Raw genomic sequence first — 19,074 nt, forward strand, 5'->3', positions numbered from 1 at the left:
ACAGGTGGAGGATTAGCCTATTAAGCCGTGGCACCGGCCCAGACTTGATTTCTTGATTTTTCTAAAAAAAATTCCCACTTGTTTATGTACTCTAAAATGGGGTATAATCATGAATAATTATGCAATGTGTTAAACTTGATCTGTGTGCTCTAAGGGTACTGCCCTGTATTTTATTAATTAGAAGAAACCCAATAGTATAGAATAATACACCATATACTCCTCTAACACATCATTTCTCTTCATATGATCCATTTATATCTGCAAGTGGTTGATGTATCTTAACAGATTCAAGACTTAAAAAGAGATTAAAGATGAACATTTTGGTAGCACTTTCTACAAAAATGCTTTATTTAAAAAATATGATCTTTTTAAAAAAAGGAGGTAACTTTTATATACAGTTAGTTTAGAAACAGTCAAAAACACAATAAAATAACTTCAGATTTAGAAATTATGACTTATAACATACAATACTGTTGGCAAACAAAACAGTTTAAATATAGTAGTTTTTTTTGTCCCATCGCGTTTCAGTAATTCACATTTCTTAAAACCAATGGTTGGGACTAAAGGAAAGGTCTCGTCTGAATCCTTCCCTCTCCAGAAACTTCCCACTTTTCCTGGCAGTAGGTGGGCAGTGTGTGTGTGTTTCTTTGAGTGCCTGTGTGTCAAAAAATGCATCTTCTCCATGTTCATGGCTTTTTTCTATTTTCTTCCTTGAAATTTATTTGTGTCTACAGGTAGTGGTCATATATACCAGGCCTTTTAAACTTGATTTGTAAAACTGGAAGCTGTCTTCAGGCAAGGAACATGCCTGTTATGACAGCATAGGACTCAGCCCTTAATCTTCTTTTCAGGTTTTCAACACTCAACATGATTTGAACACCATGCCAGCATTCTGAGCAGCTACTGAACAATCTTTTATCGCATGGTTCTGAAGTATTTCAAACCACTTAAACTCCCATTGCAGATTAGTAATAGAACAGGAGACAGGGCTTGTCAAACTAAAGTGCTGTTAGCCCCCATATTCGTGAGGCTATATGGATTTCATAATCTCAAGTGTTTAAGCTATTTTCACCATGGTCACTTGCTCCTCCAACTTGGAGGCTTGGCCATCCTCTTGGAGTGTCAATTTCTTTCAAAGATTTGGAAAGATGCTTACAATTTTTCTAATCTTAAAAAAAAGTCATATATATTTACAAGCAAAATCAGAATAATTTTAAAGATAAAACATATGACTTCTAAGAAATGACAAGTTGACATGTGGACTTTGCCCTCATACTCTTTTCTCCTGTGAGGAAGATTTCAGTAGTAACATCTGTGAAGCAATGACCTAGTAGATCCTGATTCTGAAAGCTCCTTACTGTCCATGCATATAAATAAAACTCAAAGTCTTGGCTCTGTCTCTCCAGTTCCATCTTCTAAAACAATATAATTCTCTGATAAAATATAATAGATCTATCTACACTGATCAGGAAGAAAGTCAAGGAAAGAATTCTGGACTGATTTTTATTTCATATTGTTTAATAACCAGAGGAATGTTGCAGTCAAAGAATGTTACTGATTTACAATTAAAAATATATAACATATGTCATCAAAAATAGTGGAACTCAAGCCAAAAGACTGGAACTTGACCCACTGAAAATAATATGAACAGTAATTATGTGTGATTTAATTCTTATATCAGATTTATATTAAATTACATTATCCCTGGTTTTTTTAACTGCACTTTTGGTTGAAGATGTACATATACAGTACCTTTCTGAGTTACTAACTACATTATCTCCTCTATAATGCCGAATCCACTAGGGATTCTTTCTTGACCCCAAAGGGATCCCTTCAGTATCACATGAACAGAAACTCAAAACTGCCTGCCAACAAGAACTATTTGTCAGATGCAAAATCAATGGCCATTCTCTGCATAAATAATATTTGTATAGAACAAAATGAAGCTCTCAATGAATTTTATGAGTCCGACTTAGCAAAATTCTTTTTCCAAGTAATGGGTCAATTCCATAAGGCCATATATTATCTGTAAATCAGGTTGTCATCCAACACATATAATAAAATGAGTAGTTAAATATGACATTGGATCAAAAATGATCCTAGATAGTTTAAGGCTTAATCTCCTAATCCCACAGTTTAATCAGACCATCCCAGCCGCACGTTATGACTTTAGATGTTTCATGAGGGTGCCACACTGCGCCTATACACACTTTATCATGAGCTTTAAACCGACTGTAGAGTTTTGTGGTCTTCCAGTCCCAAATGTTTAATTTTCCATTTCCATCTCCTGAAATCACATAGCTGCAATTGGAAGAGAAAGAAATTCCATATGAGTCACATACCAACTGAGTGAAGAACAGAAAGATTTTATCTTTTCAGCTTAACATAAAACAACAGTGTGAACATAACAATACTCTGAACATGAAGAGCATGAAGCAAGTAGCCTATAACTTGAACTTCTACCTCAACAAATCTTACCACTAACCACCAACCCAAGTGTAGAATACACTTTATAACTGGGAAGACTGGAAATCTCAGAGTCCCCAAGGAAAGGGGTATCACATTTAATCTCTGGTCAGAAAGAGTACAGAGAAGGGGGCCAGCACCGTGGCTCACTTGGTTAATCCTCCGCCTGCGGCACTGCATCCCATATGGGCGCCGGGTTCTAGTCCCGGTTGCTCCTCTTCCAGTCCAGCTCTCTGCTGTGGCCAGGGAGTGCAGTGGAGGATGGCCCAAGTGCTTGGGCCCTGCACCCCATGGGAGACCAGGAGAAGCACCTGGCTCCTGGCTTCGGATTGGTGCATGGCAGGCATTTGGGGGAGTGAACCAATGGAAGGAAGACCTTTCCTTTCTCTCTGTCTCTCTCACACACTGTCTATAACTCTACCTGTCAAAAAAAAAAAAAAAAAAAAAAAAAAAAGAAAAGAAAAGAAAAGAAAAGAAAAATATACGAGAAATAGTACAGAGAAACCAATTTCACATATAGCTAGTGAAGGTATTAGACCCATTCTACCACTGTAGACTCCACCACATTCATAAATGTCCTGCTTTCCTTATCTTTTAACTACATCCAGGACAGACTCCGAGGTAAGAGTTAAAGGTCCAGTTACCAGGTTAAACACACACAGCTGCAGGGATTTCAGAATCATGTCTACTATAGCTTAACAAAGAATGGGAGAATGAAAGCAGAATTCTACTCTTGGCAAGACTGTGGCTATACAAATTCAGTGTGAGAGAGAACTATTCAAAAGCTGGCTTTAAGGTTTCGGCACTGACAAGCTGTAGTCAAATTTACTTTCACACTGCAGAGTTAATGCTTCTGGCATTCAATCCTAGCAACACAGTGATTATAGTACATCTAGCCTTGCTTAGAAAAGCAGAGAAGAAAATAAGGCATTGGTACAGAGACAAGGATTTATTAAGTGGTTAAAGGACACAGACCTAAATAATCTAAGATATACTGAAGTAAGAACTTAAAACCAAATTATAATATTTATAAATTGTTCTGACCTTTATAGCTGGCATTTTGACAGATTACACGGTTCTCACATAATTACATATGTGAAAGTGAATTGTGAAGTGCTGTTACTTGTACAACAATAGTTTATATCATAAGAATGGATTAGGTTTAAACTTACCTCATGTCTGGTGAAAAGTCTACCTGACAAGCATAACCTGCTACCATGTGGCCCTTAAAAATTTTTTTCTTATTTAATCTAAATCTGTTCTGGGCTCCAAAAATTAAGATTTGGTTGTCCATTGATTGGCATGCTAGCCATTTCCCTGTAAATTCAATAAAAGAGACATTTTAGAGAAAAGACTAAAAATTAAAAAAAAATCTTTATTGAAAATACATTCACTGTCACTAATATTCTTGCTTACAACTGCTTTATAATGCTAAATATACAAAATATGCATTATTTATTTAAAATACTTAAAATGCTAAATATGATTGTGTTAAGAGGTGTACTGGACTTTACTCATACAACCCTGGATCACTGAACACTATTCATATAAAGTTTTTTAAAAAAATGAACAAACACAGAAATTCCAAGCCTAATATTAATAAGGTTAAACTAAAATTTATGAAATGAAACAAATCTGTAATAAGTATAAATAACAGGCCTACGGAGAGAAAGAGACCTATCTGTGGCAATTATGAAATAAGGAAAGATTAATACTGGTGAGAAAGCCTAGGATTGCTGAATAAAATTGTAAAAGAGAGATAAGATTTAAAAAAAAATAGCTATAGTAACTGTTTTTTAAAAGCCACAGTGTTCTCTCTCTACCCAGGATTCATGAAAGCCCCCAGATCCTAAAGTGCAGCAACTACTTGCATGCTACAGACTGCGACACATCAGACACATCACTAACTAAGGAAAGAACCCTCGCAAAGCATGAGTGGGCCCATGGCCTTGCTGAAGAGGCATACAACAATTGTCACAGATGGTTTACACACACCTTGAGATGTGGACACACAGTTATAATGCGTATACTACAGTCATCACCAAAATGGGATCCAGTTAGGTTGAGCTTCTCATAAAAATGACAGGCACTGGAGAGCTGTCACCAGTCTGCCTGCAGTACAGGCCCAGAGGGACCAGCCAGTTCTTCCTCGTCTCTGTTCCCTTGCTCCACACTAAGAGTAGCTGTGTGAGTGAACTGTGGCTTCAGTGATGATGTTCCCCAAGCATGAGATCCTCTGCTTTAATGCTCCACGTGGAGCTACAATTCTATCAGTACAGTGTCAGTTTCTCTGTAGCACAAATTATCTCGTACTTAAAAGGAGACGGATTACTGTACAGGAGACAGTATTAAATAGATTTATCTTGTTCATCTTATTTTTGCATAGGAAAATTTTTTATAGTAAATTGCTAAGGTGTTCTCATTATGGAGAATCAGATGGAAATTTCCTATCCTTTGAAAGAAAAGAGCTCACAATAAATCTTTTGGAAGGGCATAAAAAGAAAAAAGAAAAATTTGACTATCAGAGAGAAATCCTAGATGCTCAGGCAATGTTGGCTATAAATCATTGTTTCTTTTATTTTTATTTAAAACAAACAGAGTAGGTAAGGTGATTCACATTTGAAAACCAACAATTATTTCTAATATAGAAAAGATTTCCTTGTACAAGTATGGCACTGTGACAATCCTTCCTTGTAAGGGAACAGCCAAAATTTTCATGAATAAAGAAATTGTACCATGTCTTAGAAGCTCATTTAAGAACATTTTGTATGTATTAACTCACCATTTGGAGACAAAGTCACTGCAGGCATTGAGTGCATACTGGGTTCTGCTATGTACTTGAAATCCACAGGGATGTCCCTAAAAATTGAAAATCACCTATCAGAATAAGTCATTTAAAACAGGGCCATTAGAAGAACAATCTCTGAAACAAAGGAATAATATCCAAATCAAAGCAAGTGATTAAAATTACATATTTCATAAACCTTTCAAGAAAATCCCTGGAGGAGGGGGAAAAAAATCACAAAATGACAGCATATTGCTTATTATAAATCTTTATTTCATAAATGACTTTCCATGATAATTATAAAAGTGCCAGTGAGTTTGCTTTCTAATTCTATTTGACTTAAACTTTGGCCTTTATGGTAAAAAAAAAAAAAAATCTGTTACTGAAGGTTCTTTCATACTGAACTCATCTGAAAATGCACCATGGTAAGCAGAAGCAAGATGTCTGAGGCAAGCCTACAGGGAGGTGTCATTTGCCTGTCAGTCACCTGAATATCTCATCACTCTGCAAGCAGGTTGGAGTGCTAACAAGCCTTCAGCGATGCACGTGGATGGCAGGCACAGCTGCAGGGATCTGTGAGCTGTTTTAGCGCATCCAGAAATAATGACCAAGGCCAAGAGGATCAAGTGCTTGGGACCTGCACTATTTTTGGTTGACATGTGTAAAGCATTTCAAATAGGCTCAGTGCAAGGAGAAAGAATTGTCAAAACCAAACCCAAGTGATACAAAAGGATAAAATAAACAACAAAAATGTAAAACTAGTCAACCTAAGTAGAGAACCACCAAAGGTTCATGGTACCTTTTCATTTTTAATATTCTCTGTGATAATGGTTCTTTAGTCATTATGAAGGGATTTTTGGTCTTCACACTTCTCATGAAATCAGAAATGTGTGGGCAATGCAATCTGATGAGTAACTCAAAATATGAAGTGGTGATTTCAATTTCAAACTCTGGTTCAAGATCCTAGATTCTCATTAATTGAACAATAATAACAATTTGTCTACATGTAATGATTTTCTATACTGACTTATGCATCCATTTAGAAGGATCAAATGGTTGGAAAAAACTTCTCTTAAGGTTTTGGTCTGGGGAAATTTTCAGATATAACCTGGGGAACAACATCATTTGTCAGATTTCCAACTGTTTATACCTCCAAGCCACCAAAAACACCTGACATGCAGAATAAAACAAATGTATTAAAAAGTATCCCATTCTAAAAAAGATTCATATCATATTTGCCCCTCCTCATAATTATTAGTGGCTAATAATCTTATATTTTAAAATAGAAGAGCATTTTCTAAATCAAATTGACCATAGTCAAAGTTCTTATTAATCAATGGTTTACTAAAAATAAAGGAAAAAATTCAAAAGGACCCTGTATTTCAAGGAATCTTGGTATAATGAGCTCTAGGACAAGAAATGAATCTGAACAACCTGTGGACTTTATTATTTCTAGAAAATATGTCTATCTGGCTCAGTTATAGTTATGAACACAACACTATATTTGAATTAGATACTGTAATTCAGTAGAAGCACCTCATATCTGGCAAATAATCTTCAATTTGCAAGTGAATTCATCAAAAAACCCAACTAACAAATGTCTTAATTAATTTATTTTCATTTTACTTGAAAGGAGGGGAGAGCGAGTCACTGAAGTTGTTGGAACACCCCCAGTACAGCTAAGGGTAGGCCAAGCCAAAGCCAGGAGCCCAGAACTCAAATGTTCTTCTATGTGGGTGTCAAGGACCCAAGTATTTGAACCATCACCTACTGCCTCCCAAGGTATACATTAACAGAAAGCTGGACTCAAATATGGAGCTGAACTCAAACCCAGGCCCTCTGATATGGAATGCAGGCATCTCAAGTCATATTAATCACTGTACCAAACACTTCAAATATGAAATTTTCAAGATAAACAGTAGTATGAACCTCTCTAAAATTTTCTTTTAAAAATATTTCACCAAGGGGCCAGCACTGTGGTGCTGTGGGTTCAGCCTCCGCCTGTGGCACCAACATCCCATATGGATGCTGGTTCTAGTCCAGCTCTCTGTTATGGCCTGGGAAAGCAGTAGTAGATGGCCAAGTGTTTAGGCACCTGCACCCATGTGGGAGACCTGGAAAAAGCTCCGGGCTTCAGATCGGCCCAGCTCTAGCCGTTGCGGCTATTTGGGGAGTGAACCAGCAGATGGAAGACCTCTCTCTCTGTCTCTCCCCCTCTCTCTGTCTGCAACTCTACCTTTCAAATAAATCTTAAAAAAAAAATATTTCACCAAAGTAAATACCTTCAGGAGAAAGCATGTCTGTAACATTTCATGCATTCAATCAATTAAAATACCTGCAGGCTGCCGAGCACCTAATATAATCTGTGATTTTCCTTTAGAATGTTGTAACAGTCTTAGATGTGTAGTATCATTTAAGAAAGCCATTTCCTTTGGTTTGTTTTCTTCTGTCGTCATTATGCTTCTCTAAGAAGGTATAAGAAGCCGGCGCCGCGGCTCACTAGGCTAATCCTCCGCCTTGCGGAGCCGGCACACCGGGTTCTAGTCCCGGTTGGGGCGCCGGATTCTGTCCTGGTTGCCCCTCTTCCAGGCCAGCTCTCTGCTGTGGCCCGGGAGTGCAGTGGAGGATGGCCCAAGTGCTTGGGCCCTGCACCCCATGGGAGACCAGGAGAAGTACCTGGCTCCTGCCATCGGATCAGCGTGGTACGCCGGCCGTGGCGGCCACTGGAGGGTGGACCAATGGCAAAGGAAGACCTTTCTCTCTGTCTCTCTCTCTCTCACTGTCCACTCTGCCTGTCAGAAAAAAAAAAAAAAAAAAAAAAAAAAAAGGTATAGGAGGCAAACACTCCACATCTGAAGGTCTGAAGGCACCTGTGCCGATGCCGTTCCTACAGCTGGGATCAGCTCTCATTCGAGGAGGTCGGGCTCTGCCTTCCTCTCCTATGTAAGCTCCAGTATCACTAGTGCTTGCTTGTAGGGATGGCTAGACACAACAAAGCATGCTTCTGTGGATCCTACTTGTCTTGGTAGTGGAACTGATTCTCAATTTTATTGCTTTCTTACTAAAAAAAAAAAATACAAGTTATACTCTCTCCTTACTAGTTCGTTCATTTATCTAACTACTCATCCACATTACCAAAGATTCAAGCATTGGAATTAAGTTTAGATTCCTGATTTGAATTTTGGTCCTATATATGAATTCAGGTCCAATATAAGCATGGGTGAGTTACTTAACCTAACTTAGTTTCCTTATATTAAAAAAAAGGGAGGGGGGAATAATAAGTGCAAACATCTCCTAAGATTGCTTGGTACAGTGAATCAGAGTTCATATAAAATGCTTGCCATAGAGACTGGCGTATGGAAATTACTCCATAAATGTCACATTACTAATAACTGCAACAACGATGACTTCTTTAGATACTCAGTGCATGCCACGTACCCCAACTGCTGCTGACTGACACTGTTCTTCTTTTGTGATTAAGAACTTGTTAAGGGGCCAGCGCTGTGGCATACTGGGTAAAGCTGCCACCTGCAGTGCTGGCATCTCACATGGGTGTTGGTTCAAGTTCCAGTTGCTGCACTTCTGATCCAGCTGCCTGCTCATGTTCCTGGGAAAACAGCGGAAGATGGCCGAAGTGCGTAGGCCTGTACCCACGTGGGAGACCTAGACCCTGAAGAAGCTCCTGGCTCCTTGCTCTGGATTGGCCCAGCTCTGGCGACTGTGGCCATCTGGGGAGTGAATCAGCAGATGAAGATCTCTCTCTCTCTCTCCCCTTTTGCCTCTCTCTCTCTCTGTCTCTCCCCCTCTCTGTGACTCTGCCTTTCAAATAATTAAGTCTTACAAAACAACGACAACAACAACAAAGAATTTGTTAAAGAGGAAAAAACAAGCACTCACAATATGCTACAAGCTATGGGTAAGCATAGGATAGGGGGCTATGACAGACAAGAAACCCCCAGTCTTATCTGAGGGTTGTCAGAACTGCTCGATGGTACAGGTTCAGAGGAAATCTGAGGCTGTCATCATTTATAATGAAACAGTATCATGACTTTCTAGAAGTATTTCTTAAGATCTGATAGGGGATAAAAAGACACATGCTAATGTTATCCCTTAGCTGATCAATGGTCTACTATAGAAAACATACAAGTGCTCTTAAGCTTTGCAGCTGGTACATTATTTAAAAAGTTTATCAATTTCTTTTATACCTCTCTATATTAAAAATAGAGCTGAGGGGCAGGCAGGCATATAGCTCAGTGGTTAGGATGCCTGCGTCCTACACTGAAGAATCTGGCTTCAACACCAGCTTTATCTCCCGACCCCAGCTTCCTGTTAATGTGGACCTTGGGGAGTAGCAATGATAATTCAAGTAATTAGGTTCTTGCCACCCATGAAGGAGACTTGAATTGTGTTCCCAGCTCCCAGCTATGGCCTGGGTCTGTGGTAAGCATTTGGAGAGTGAACCAGACAATGGGAGCTCTCTGTCTCTCTCTCTCTCTCAAATAAATAAATAAATAAATAAATAGAGTTGAAATATTTGAAAGTTCAAGTATAATCAAACTGTTAAGGTACATAAAATAAAACATGTCTTCGTATATTTATTCTTAGAGTATCATGCAAATGATACTAAGGTGGCTCATATATCAGATTCTCTGCAAAAACATCATTTCTAAAGTAAGAAACATCACTGTGTGGGGAGCAACCCGGACTGGACTGAGTTACTGGAATTAAGACTTATTCTATGCATCTGCTCTCCCACAATATGGCGCTGGGAGAGGAGAAAACAGCTTCTACGCAGCTGCCTCTTGCCAACTTGAGTGATGACCTCCAGGAGCTGATCCTGCTCCTGATTGGAGGAGAGCAGCGTACTCGGCGTGTGGGTAGCAGAGTTGGGATTGGTGGAAGAGGACTATAAAGGAGGAGAGAGACAACATGCACCAGGAACATCTAAGGGGAACATCTATCTGAAGGAACACCTGTGCAGCCCCCGAGAGAGCCGGCCGGCGGTGTGCCGCTCCCCTGCGGAAGTGGGGAAAATGGCCAGGGGGAACCGCCCTTCCACGGAGGTGGAAGGGACAGTAGCCAACCCGGGAAGAACCAGCAGCAAACCCGGGGAGGGCCGAGCAGACGAAAGAACAGCGCAGGGTCCTGTGTCGTTCCTCCACGAAGACGGGGAGTGACACACTGTTGTAAGGCAAACTCAAACCTTGGCCTTAAAGGTGATGTTCTACACTAAGACAATATATAAAGTACAGTCAACTCTCCATTAATTGGGGGTTAGTTGGACTGGACAGTGGTGATGGTCATGGTAAGTGTGGGAGAAAATTACATTTAAATTCTATTAAATCTTCAGTTACTCAAATTTTCCAGATAATGGTTAGGGACTTGCTCCAAAAGGACTCAGTCTGAGGAGGAAACCACTGATTCTGTTTCAAGGCTTCCCATTTCTTCTCCTCCCCCCTCCCCCTTTTTTTTTTTTAAAGATTTATTTACTTATTTGAAAGGCAGAGTTACAGAGAGATGGAGAGACAGAGAGAGAGAGATCAATCGATCTTCCAACTTCTGGTTACTCCCCAGGTTGCTACAACAACCAGTGCTGGGTCAGGCCGAAGCCAGGAGCCAGAAGCTTCATCCAGATCTCCCACATGGAGCCCATGCACTTGGAATAGCTTCTGCTGCTTTCCCAGGTGCATTAGCAGGGAGCAGAATCAGAAGTGGAGCAGCTGGGACTCAAACCAGTACACATATGGGATATCGGCGTTGAAGGCAGCCGCTTTATCCACCATACCACAGTGCTGGCCACTTCCTATTTCTTCTTAAAAACAGAACATCTTCTGGGGGTGGGGAGATGAACATTCTAGTCTTTGAGTGGCTGTAATCATGGTTGAGCTGTGCTTCATAACTGATTATAAAAACAAGCAGGGTTCTATGCAAACACTGTTTAACAAATTTATTATATATTTTTTGAAATTAAATTGTACAGATGGTTTATGATATTCAATAAAACTAGCTTTAATACTTCTTGACTTTTGAAAAGTTTTGTTTTCCTCTAGGAAAGCAAAATTAACTCATATATTCTGATTATATTTTATAAGGAAAATATTTGTGTAAGGGTGATGATATGGGACAAATTTTAGTACTGAATAATCACAAAGCAGCCTTTTAAAGACTTAAAGAGATACATCAGTAGTTTCTTTGGATTGGCTTTGAGGCCACGATTTTATGCTTCATCCCAAACAAAACCAATATATATTGTCTACATTTGTGGTTCATACATGTGGCCATTTTGGGTAAGATACTAAGTAAGAATGTAAGACAGCACAATATAAATCTATCATCACTGTAAGAGAAACAAGTCAAAATACATATCCTTTAGAAAGACTATCCAAAGACTATGAGATTATCCAAATACTAGATTTTTATTTCTCTACGTGGTTACTTGAATTGTGTCTTTTTTTTTTTTTTTTTAAGATTTATTTCTTTATTTGAAAGGCAGAGTTACAGAGAGGCAGAGGCAGAGAGAGGTCTTCCATCATTTGCTAGTTCACTCCCCAGATGGCTGCAACAGCCAGAGCTATGCCTGTCTGAAGCCAGGAGCTTCCTCTGGGTCTCCAACATGGGTGCAGGGGCCCAAGCACTTGGGCCATCCTCTGCTGCTTTCCCAGACCATAAGAGATAGCTAGATCAGAAGTGGAACATCTGAAAAAGATTCAAACCAGTGCCCATATGGGATGACAGCACTGTAGGTAGCGGCTTCACCTGCTACGCCACAGTACCGGCCCCATTGCTGTTGTTTTTAAAGATTTATTGATTTGGGGCCAGTGCTGTGGTGCAGCAGGTTAACGCCCTGGCCTGAAGCGCCAGCATCCCATATGCGCGCCGGGTCTAGTCTCGGTTGCTCCTCTTCTGATCCAGCTCTCTGCTATGGCCTGGGAAAGCAGGAGAAGATGGCCCAAGTCCTTGGATCCCTGCACCCACAAGGGAGACCTGGAAGAAGCTCCTGGCTTCGGCTCCAGCCAGTGCGGCCATCTGGGTAGTGAACCAGCAGATGCAAGACCTCTCTCTCTGTCTCAACCTCTCTCTGTAACTCTGTCTTTCAAATAAAGAAAAATGAATCTTTAAAAATAAAAGATTTACTGATTTATTTGAGTCAGAGTTAGAGAAAGGGAAAGACAGAGAAAGAGAGAGGAAGAGAGGAAGTGAGGAAGAGAGGAAGGGAGAAAGGGAGGGAGGGAGAGGGAGAGGGAGAGGGAGAGGGAGAGGGAGAGGGGGAGAGAGAGAGAGAGAGAGATGGCTGCCAACAGCCAGGGCTGGGCCAGGCCAAACCCAGTTGCCAGGAGCTTCATCCAGGTCTCCTACATGGGTGGCAGAGGCCCAAACAATTGGGCCATCCTTCGCTGCTTTTCCCAGGCATCAACAGGGAGCTGGATCAAAAGTAGAGCTGCTGGGACATGAACTGGCCCCCAAGTAGGATGCCAGTGTAACAGGCAGTAGCTTTACCCACTACACCACAACACTGGCCCCTACTTACAATGCTTGGCTGGCAAACCAGGATCACAGCTGCAAAAATATTCAAATGGTTGATAATCAGGTTTTATCTGTGGCTACAAATTTTTAAACTGCATGTTTTATGGAAATCAGTTTTTCTACTGATGGAAAACTCACCATTCCCAAACTCTTAGGCTCTTATCATCAGATGTACTAACAAATCTCCTGTTTTCATCAACAAAAACAATGGTGTTGACAGCTCCCAAATGCCGATCATATTCCTGCACAATTTCTCCACTTCGAATGTCCCACTGTAAATCAAATAAGAACAAAGGTAAAGGCAGATGTTAAGCAGATTTATGAATTCTGGAAAGCAGGAAGGGGGAAGATCCCCAATATCATGTTTTTATGTATTTCATTATTTTCTACTAAATACAGGACATCAGCAGTCCCCAAAAGGAGCAAATATTAATGAATTTATGTTCCTTATAGCATCCTCTGATACAACATAAAGTTCCAGAATTTTAATAAAAATACGGTAAAGAAACTCACTTGCACAATCTTTTTATCAGACATCCCAGCCACAAAGAGATTTTGCTTGTCTTCATCAGGATTGAATTTGACACAGTAGGGCACTTTTCGGTTTGTAAATCTTGATATACACTGTCCTAAAACCAAAGGCTCAAATTAGATAAAATAAATTTAACCACTTAATAATGACTGTGGGATTAAGATCTAGAGGTCATTTGCTTAAATTTTTTTTGAGGTCAGCCTTCTTGCTCTTTATTATAAACGACACTGCCCCTTTTCACAGATTTTTAATGATTAAAAACAATTCTACCAATTGTAGAACAGATCAATCACAATTCCCCTTACATAATGGAAAACCACAAGCAACAGAAAAACAAACTAGCAATATAAGCCACTTGGGTGAATCTCAGGTTTTATATTGAGTGAAAGATACTGCCAACAAAAGAGAATATAAGGATGATCCCATTTACAAGAAGTTGAAGAACAGGCAGAATGAAATCTTGATGGCAGATGTGGTTCTGTGGTTGCTGGGAGTGGGTGCAGACTGAAAAAGCACATAAGAAACTCTACAAAATGCTGGGAATATTCTCTATGTTGACCTTGGTTTAAACAACTGCATAGAAATGTTACTGTGTTTTTATATATTTTTATAGAAATCTCACTGAATATTTACACACTTTATATACTTTATGGTTGAGCTTGGTTACAAAATAAGCAAAATTAACCAATATATTCTGACTATATTCCACAAGGGAAACATTTGCACAAGGGAGAGGATATGGGGCAACTTTCAGTATTAAATAAATATAAAGCAGACATTTAAAAAAGAGCAATATCAATATTTTGTTTGGGTTGGTTCTGAGGCTGGGATCTTATACACAATTCCTAGCATAAACCATGTCTTACACACATGCATATCTAACATATTTGTACACAGATAATGATTTCTAGAAGAGCCTGTTGAATGGTGGTTTCTCAGCCTTGGCATCACAGAGGAATAATCTCCGAATCCAAGACCTGGACCAAAGCTCTGAGGATGCGGCTCAGGCACCATTAATTTTAAAGTTCTTCAGATGCTTATGGTGTGCATGCAGCCAGAACTGAGGGCAACTGTGAAAGAGGGGAAGTGCATGGGCTCTGGTGTTCGAGAGAACTTGGTTTGAACCCAACTCCGTCACTTACTAGCTGTGTGACCCTAGAAAAGCTACTTCTTTAAGCCTCAGTTTCTTCATTTATAATGTGGGAACAGTACTTTATAGGGATGTATTAGAACTGAGGAGCAGGTGTGTGGCCTTGTGGTTTACATGCTCACACCCCATTCTCATAGTGTCCGCATTCAATCGCCAGCTCTTGCTCCTAACTCCAGCTTCCCATTGACGCAGTGATGATGGCCCAAGTGATTTCAGTTCCTGTCACTCATTTGGAAGAACTGGCTTTGCCGCCAGCTGGGCACTATTTGTGGGTATTTGGGGAGTAAACCAGTGATGGGTTTACTTCAAACACAAACACCATAGAGATGTCGCTCAAATAAAATAAAAAGAAAAAACTGAATGAGATATTGCATATTAGTACTTAGCATAATGCATGGTAAACAGTAAGTGTTTAATAAATATTAGCTATTATCACTTCATTTAAAAGATGGCTTTTTAATTATATAAATTACAAAAGCCACAATATACCAATGCAACTAATATGGCTGCAAATATATAAAACCAATGGGCACAAAGGAGTTTATACTGACATTTTAATCAATTTGAGCAATCAAGTTTATTCTGTTCATGTGACATTCATTATGCTTCTGTTAAGTGCAGTACACTGTGCTAGGTGATGTAGGGGAACAATAAGATAAATTAGATGAGCTAGGAAGATTTTCAATCTGCTTACCTGTCAATATGTTTGTATTATAAATGGTATATTGCTGGAGCAAAGCTCATAGTGAGAGCCACTTCATAGCTGAGTTTCACCTCTACAATTACATTTTGTGATATTAACTCTTAGTCAATGATAGGAGAATCTGCAATTTGAGAAGGTATTGTTTTGCCACAGAAGAGTACGTACACGACTGCATATATAAAACGCTAATTTAAGATAAACAGGTATATGTGTGTCAGTTCATGTCCCAGCTGTTCCTCTTCTAATCCAGCTCTCTGCTATAACCTGGGAAAGCCCTAGAAGATGGCCCAAGCACTTGGGCCCCTGCACCTGCATGGGAGATACATAAGAAGCTCCTGGCTCCAGGCTTTGGATGGCTTAGCTCTGGCCGTTGTGGCCATTTGGGGAGTAGACCAGCAGATGGAAGACCTTTCTCTCTGTCTCTCCTTCTCTCTGTCTGTAGCACTACCTCTCAAATAAATAAATAAAATCTTAAAAAAAAAAAAAAAAAAGGTAAACAGGTAGTAGTATTGCATAAGTGAGCTTTTACCCGTCTCGGTGTCCCAGAGCTTCAGGTATCTGTCATAGGCTGCACTAAGAAACTGTGTTCCTGCGGTGTTGAAGCAGATGTCCCTTACGGCTTTACTGTGACCTAAAGGGAGAGCCAACAGAAACGGCAGTGAATCGAAGTTTTGTACCTTCTCTTCAAACACAAACACCATAGAGAGCAACAGCACTGAACAGCGGTTCCCAAGTCAATCGTGAGTCATGAGCACTGGGCCCCCACTGCCTGATTTACTGACTTAGCATCCGCTGTGTGTGGGCCGAGGAATGTGGGTGTTTTTCCCTTTCAAGAAGCTCCTCCGGTGATTCTGATGCATAATGCTTTGGTAAGAACCAAGGCAAAAGGTATAATTATTTTTTTAAAGTTTGTCATGGCAATCTCTTAAAATGCAGTACATATAACAGATGACTAACTAGCCAGGAATTTACGGGAACATAATAGACCAATTATTGCCAATGAAAGAAATGACTACTGGAAGTTTGGAGGTTCACTCTGAGACAGCTCACCAGGTTGGAAGCGAAAACAAAGTGACTTAACCTCAAGTTCTGGAAATTATAGCCCTTGCCCAGTAACTGTGTATTTCTGTGACCACGCTACCAAATTCCCTAAACTGATTCAGAATCTCAAAGACAAAGTGTTTTTGAAAAGTATAGTATCAGCATCTATTTTGTTTGGTAATAAATTAATTCTAAGGTGCTGATTATACTTTACTAGGAAGTCAATCTTGCCAGGGAATTAACTCTTCTGAAAGTTACTGAGATAAATGAAACATGGCTAAACAAAAGCAGAAACTTTCCTGGCCCTGAGTCACCACCACCAATGCCGTGGCAACCAGGCATTCTTTTTCACAGCAGGAGTCTTGGTCAGAGCTGTTATCCCTTCCCTGTTCTATGGAAAAATGCTCTTCTACTACATGGCAACAGAAGAGGACCAAATCCACTACATCTGATGGAGACATTTTGTTCCCTTGCACCCAGCAAAGAGCCTTCCACAAGTCTTCCCTTAGGCTGCTGTGGCACCTTGGGCAGGATTTACTTACGCACTGAAGTCCTAAACTCATAACTAAGCACTAAGAACAGACTCCCACATGATTCTAAAAGCAGAGCCACTGCAAGCCACACACAGTTTGAATGTGGGCTAGTTAAGTTTGGGGAGAGTAACTCGCCTTCACACAGAACGAGAAAAACCATCAAGCTTTCCCAAAAGCTGCTTGTCTCAACGAGGTCCTCCCTCTGGCCCTCTTCTTCAAGAAGTTCTCTCAATCTTATCCTTCTTGATTGTGACTGCCACCCATCTAATGGCTTATTCAACAGTCTCACCTCCATCTCCCAAAGGCAGTTCTAATACATGAGTCTCAGAGCACATCTTACTCTTACGTTCTCTCTCTGACTGAACGGTCCCATGATACATCCAGTCACCTGGGGGTCACCCTAGATTCCTGCCATACTCTTCTCACTCACATTCCCTAATTAATACCACTGACTTTAACTCTTAATGGTTCCTCTCTTCTCCATCTCTGCTGTTTTGGCTCATCATCGCTATTTAGTCCAGGTCAGTGGAATACAGCAACTGTTTAATGGCTTGTCAGTGTTCTTAGGATACAGTCTAAACTCTTGATTAGTGGCACATAAGGAAGGTCCTCCAAATTCTGATTCCCCTTCAACTATTTTTTCCACTTTCGTCTCTGCCCATCCTACAAACCCCCCACCCCACCGCACCCCCAGTTCTGAAATCTAAGTAACCCCCTGCAGCAGCACACTTTCTCACACCACTTTGGGTTTTGCTTCTGCTTTCTTCACTTCCGACTTCTCTTTGTCTCTGTGGGGAAGCTTAGTCCTCTTTCCAGACCCAGCTCAGAGCTATGAAGACTTTCCTTCACATCAATGTAGCCAATTACTGCCAATAATGTCACTGTACTTTGAAAAGCCTTCCCAAACAGATTTATAGCCAGAAAGAAAAAAAAAAAAACATTACCAATAAATGTTCGCAGACAGCGGCGGTCTCCATAAACCTCCCACAACTGGGGAGAAAAAACACGTGGAAATATCAAATTTAGTAAAAGTCTTTCAATCAATAACAGTTAAATGCTGGCTATGTGTGTGCATAAGTGTGTGTGAGAACAAGGGATTTAAGCATCAAATACCACATGATACTACCAGTTTGTACTGTATTATTTCAAACACACATATGTGCACACAGCTCTCTTTAAAACTTTCATTTTACATCCAAACATCAAAAGGACTTAACTATGGATCAAGTTAATATGAGTGATTTTCATGCTCTTACTGTTTTTTTCCTACATATTTTCTATGATGAAAAGTTACTGCCATGTACATAACGTTTTGATACTGAAAGTGGTTTTTTTTTTTTTTTTTTTTCATTTTACTTTTCTGAAGGAACACATAAAAGCTATGTTAAAATGATGATCTGGGGGACAATGCTGTGGTGTAGCGGTTAAAGCCACCACCTGCAGGGCTGGTATCCCATAGGGGAGCCTATTTGAGTCTCGGCTGCTTTACTTCTGATCCAACTCCATGCTATGGCAGAGAGAAAGCAGTAGAAGATGGCCCAAATTCTTGGGTCCCTGCACCTGCGTGGGAGACCCAGAAGAAGCTCCTGGCTCCTGGCTTCAGACTGGTGCAACTCTGGCCATTGCTGTCATTTGGGAGTGAACCAATGGATGGAAGACCTCTTTCTCTTTCTCTCTCACTTTCTCTCTCTGTGTAACTTTGACTTTCAAATAAATACAATAAATCTTTAAAAAAAAGATTTATTTATTTATTTATTTGAAAGACAGAGTTACAGAGAGAGGTACAGAGAGAGAGGTCTTCCATCCGCTGGTTCACTACCCAGATAGCCGAAATGGCTGGAGCTGCATCGATCCGAAGCCAGGAGCCAGGAGCCAGGAGCCAGGAGCCAGGAGCTTCTTCCAGGTCTCCCACGTGGGTGCAGGGGCCCAAGGACTTGGGCCATCCTCTGCTGCTTTCCCAGGCCATAGCAGGGAGCTGGATTTGAAGAGGAGCAGTCGGGACTCGAATTGGCACCCATATGGGATGCCTGTGCTTCAGGCCAGGGCTTTAACCTGCTGTACCACAGTGCCGGCCCCAATAAATAAATCTTAAAAAAAAAATGATGATCTAGACTAAAATAACAGGTTGTAATTCTCATCATATCTAAAGTGGATTAATACAATAGCTTCAAAACTAGCACTATTCTTGCCTGCCTCCAATCCAATCCTTAATAAAATAATAATGCTAGTCTCTAAAAATAAAAAGCATTTCCTGGCCACTCAGCACCAACAAGATGGTCTCAGTCCCAGTAACAAGCTGGTCAAGGACCTCCAAGACCTGGTCCCTTGTCTGTGGACTGT

General features: G+C 40.3%; 1 protein-coding gene across 2 annotated transcripts in view; it reads right to left on the reverse strand.

The window, feature by feature from the left end:
• Nucleotides 1-318: 318 nt before the first annotated feature.
• CDC40 (cell division cycle 40) overlaps nt 319-19,074 on the reverse strand; it is a 52,473-nt gene continuing 33,717 nt past the window's right edge. For both annotated transcript variants that reach the window (XM_051854422.2, XM_002714912.5), the window contains exons 10-16: nt 17,679-17,724; nt 15,690-15,791; nt 13,289-13,404; nt 12,914-13,047; nt 5,249-5,325; nt 3,639-3,783; nt 319-2,301 (exon numbers count right to left, since the gene is read on the reverse strand). In XM_051854422.2, the coding sequence (XP_051710382.1) occupies nt 2,124-2,301; nt 3,639-3,783; nt 5,249-5,325; nt 12,914-13,047; nt 13,289-13,404; nt 15,690-15,791; nt 17,679-17,724 (798 nt within the window). In that variant the 3' untranslated portion in view covers nt 319-2,123. The remainder of the gene's footprint in view (nt 2,302-3,638; nt 3,784-5,248; nt 5,326-12,913; nt 13,048-13,288; nt 13,405-15,689; nt 15,792-17,678; nt 17,725-19,074) is intronic.

This window comes from Oryctolagus cuniculus, chromosome 5 (genome assembly GCF_964237555.1).
Source record: "Oryctolagus cuniculus chromosome 5, mOryCun1.1, whole genome shotgun sequence".
Taxonomy (NCBI): domain Eukaryota; kingdom Metazoa; phylum Chordata; class Mammalia; order Lagomorpha; family Leporidae; genus Oryctolagus; species Oryctolagus cuniculus.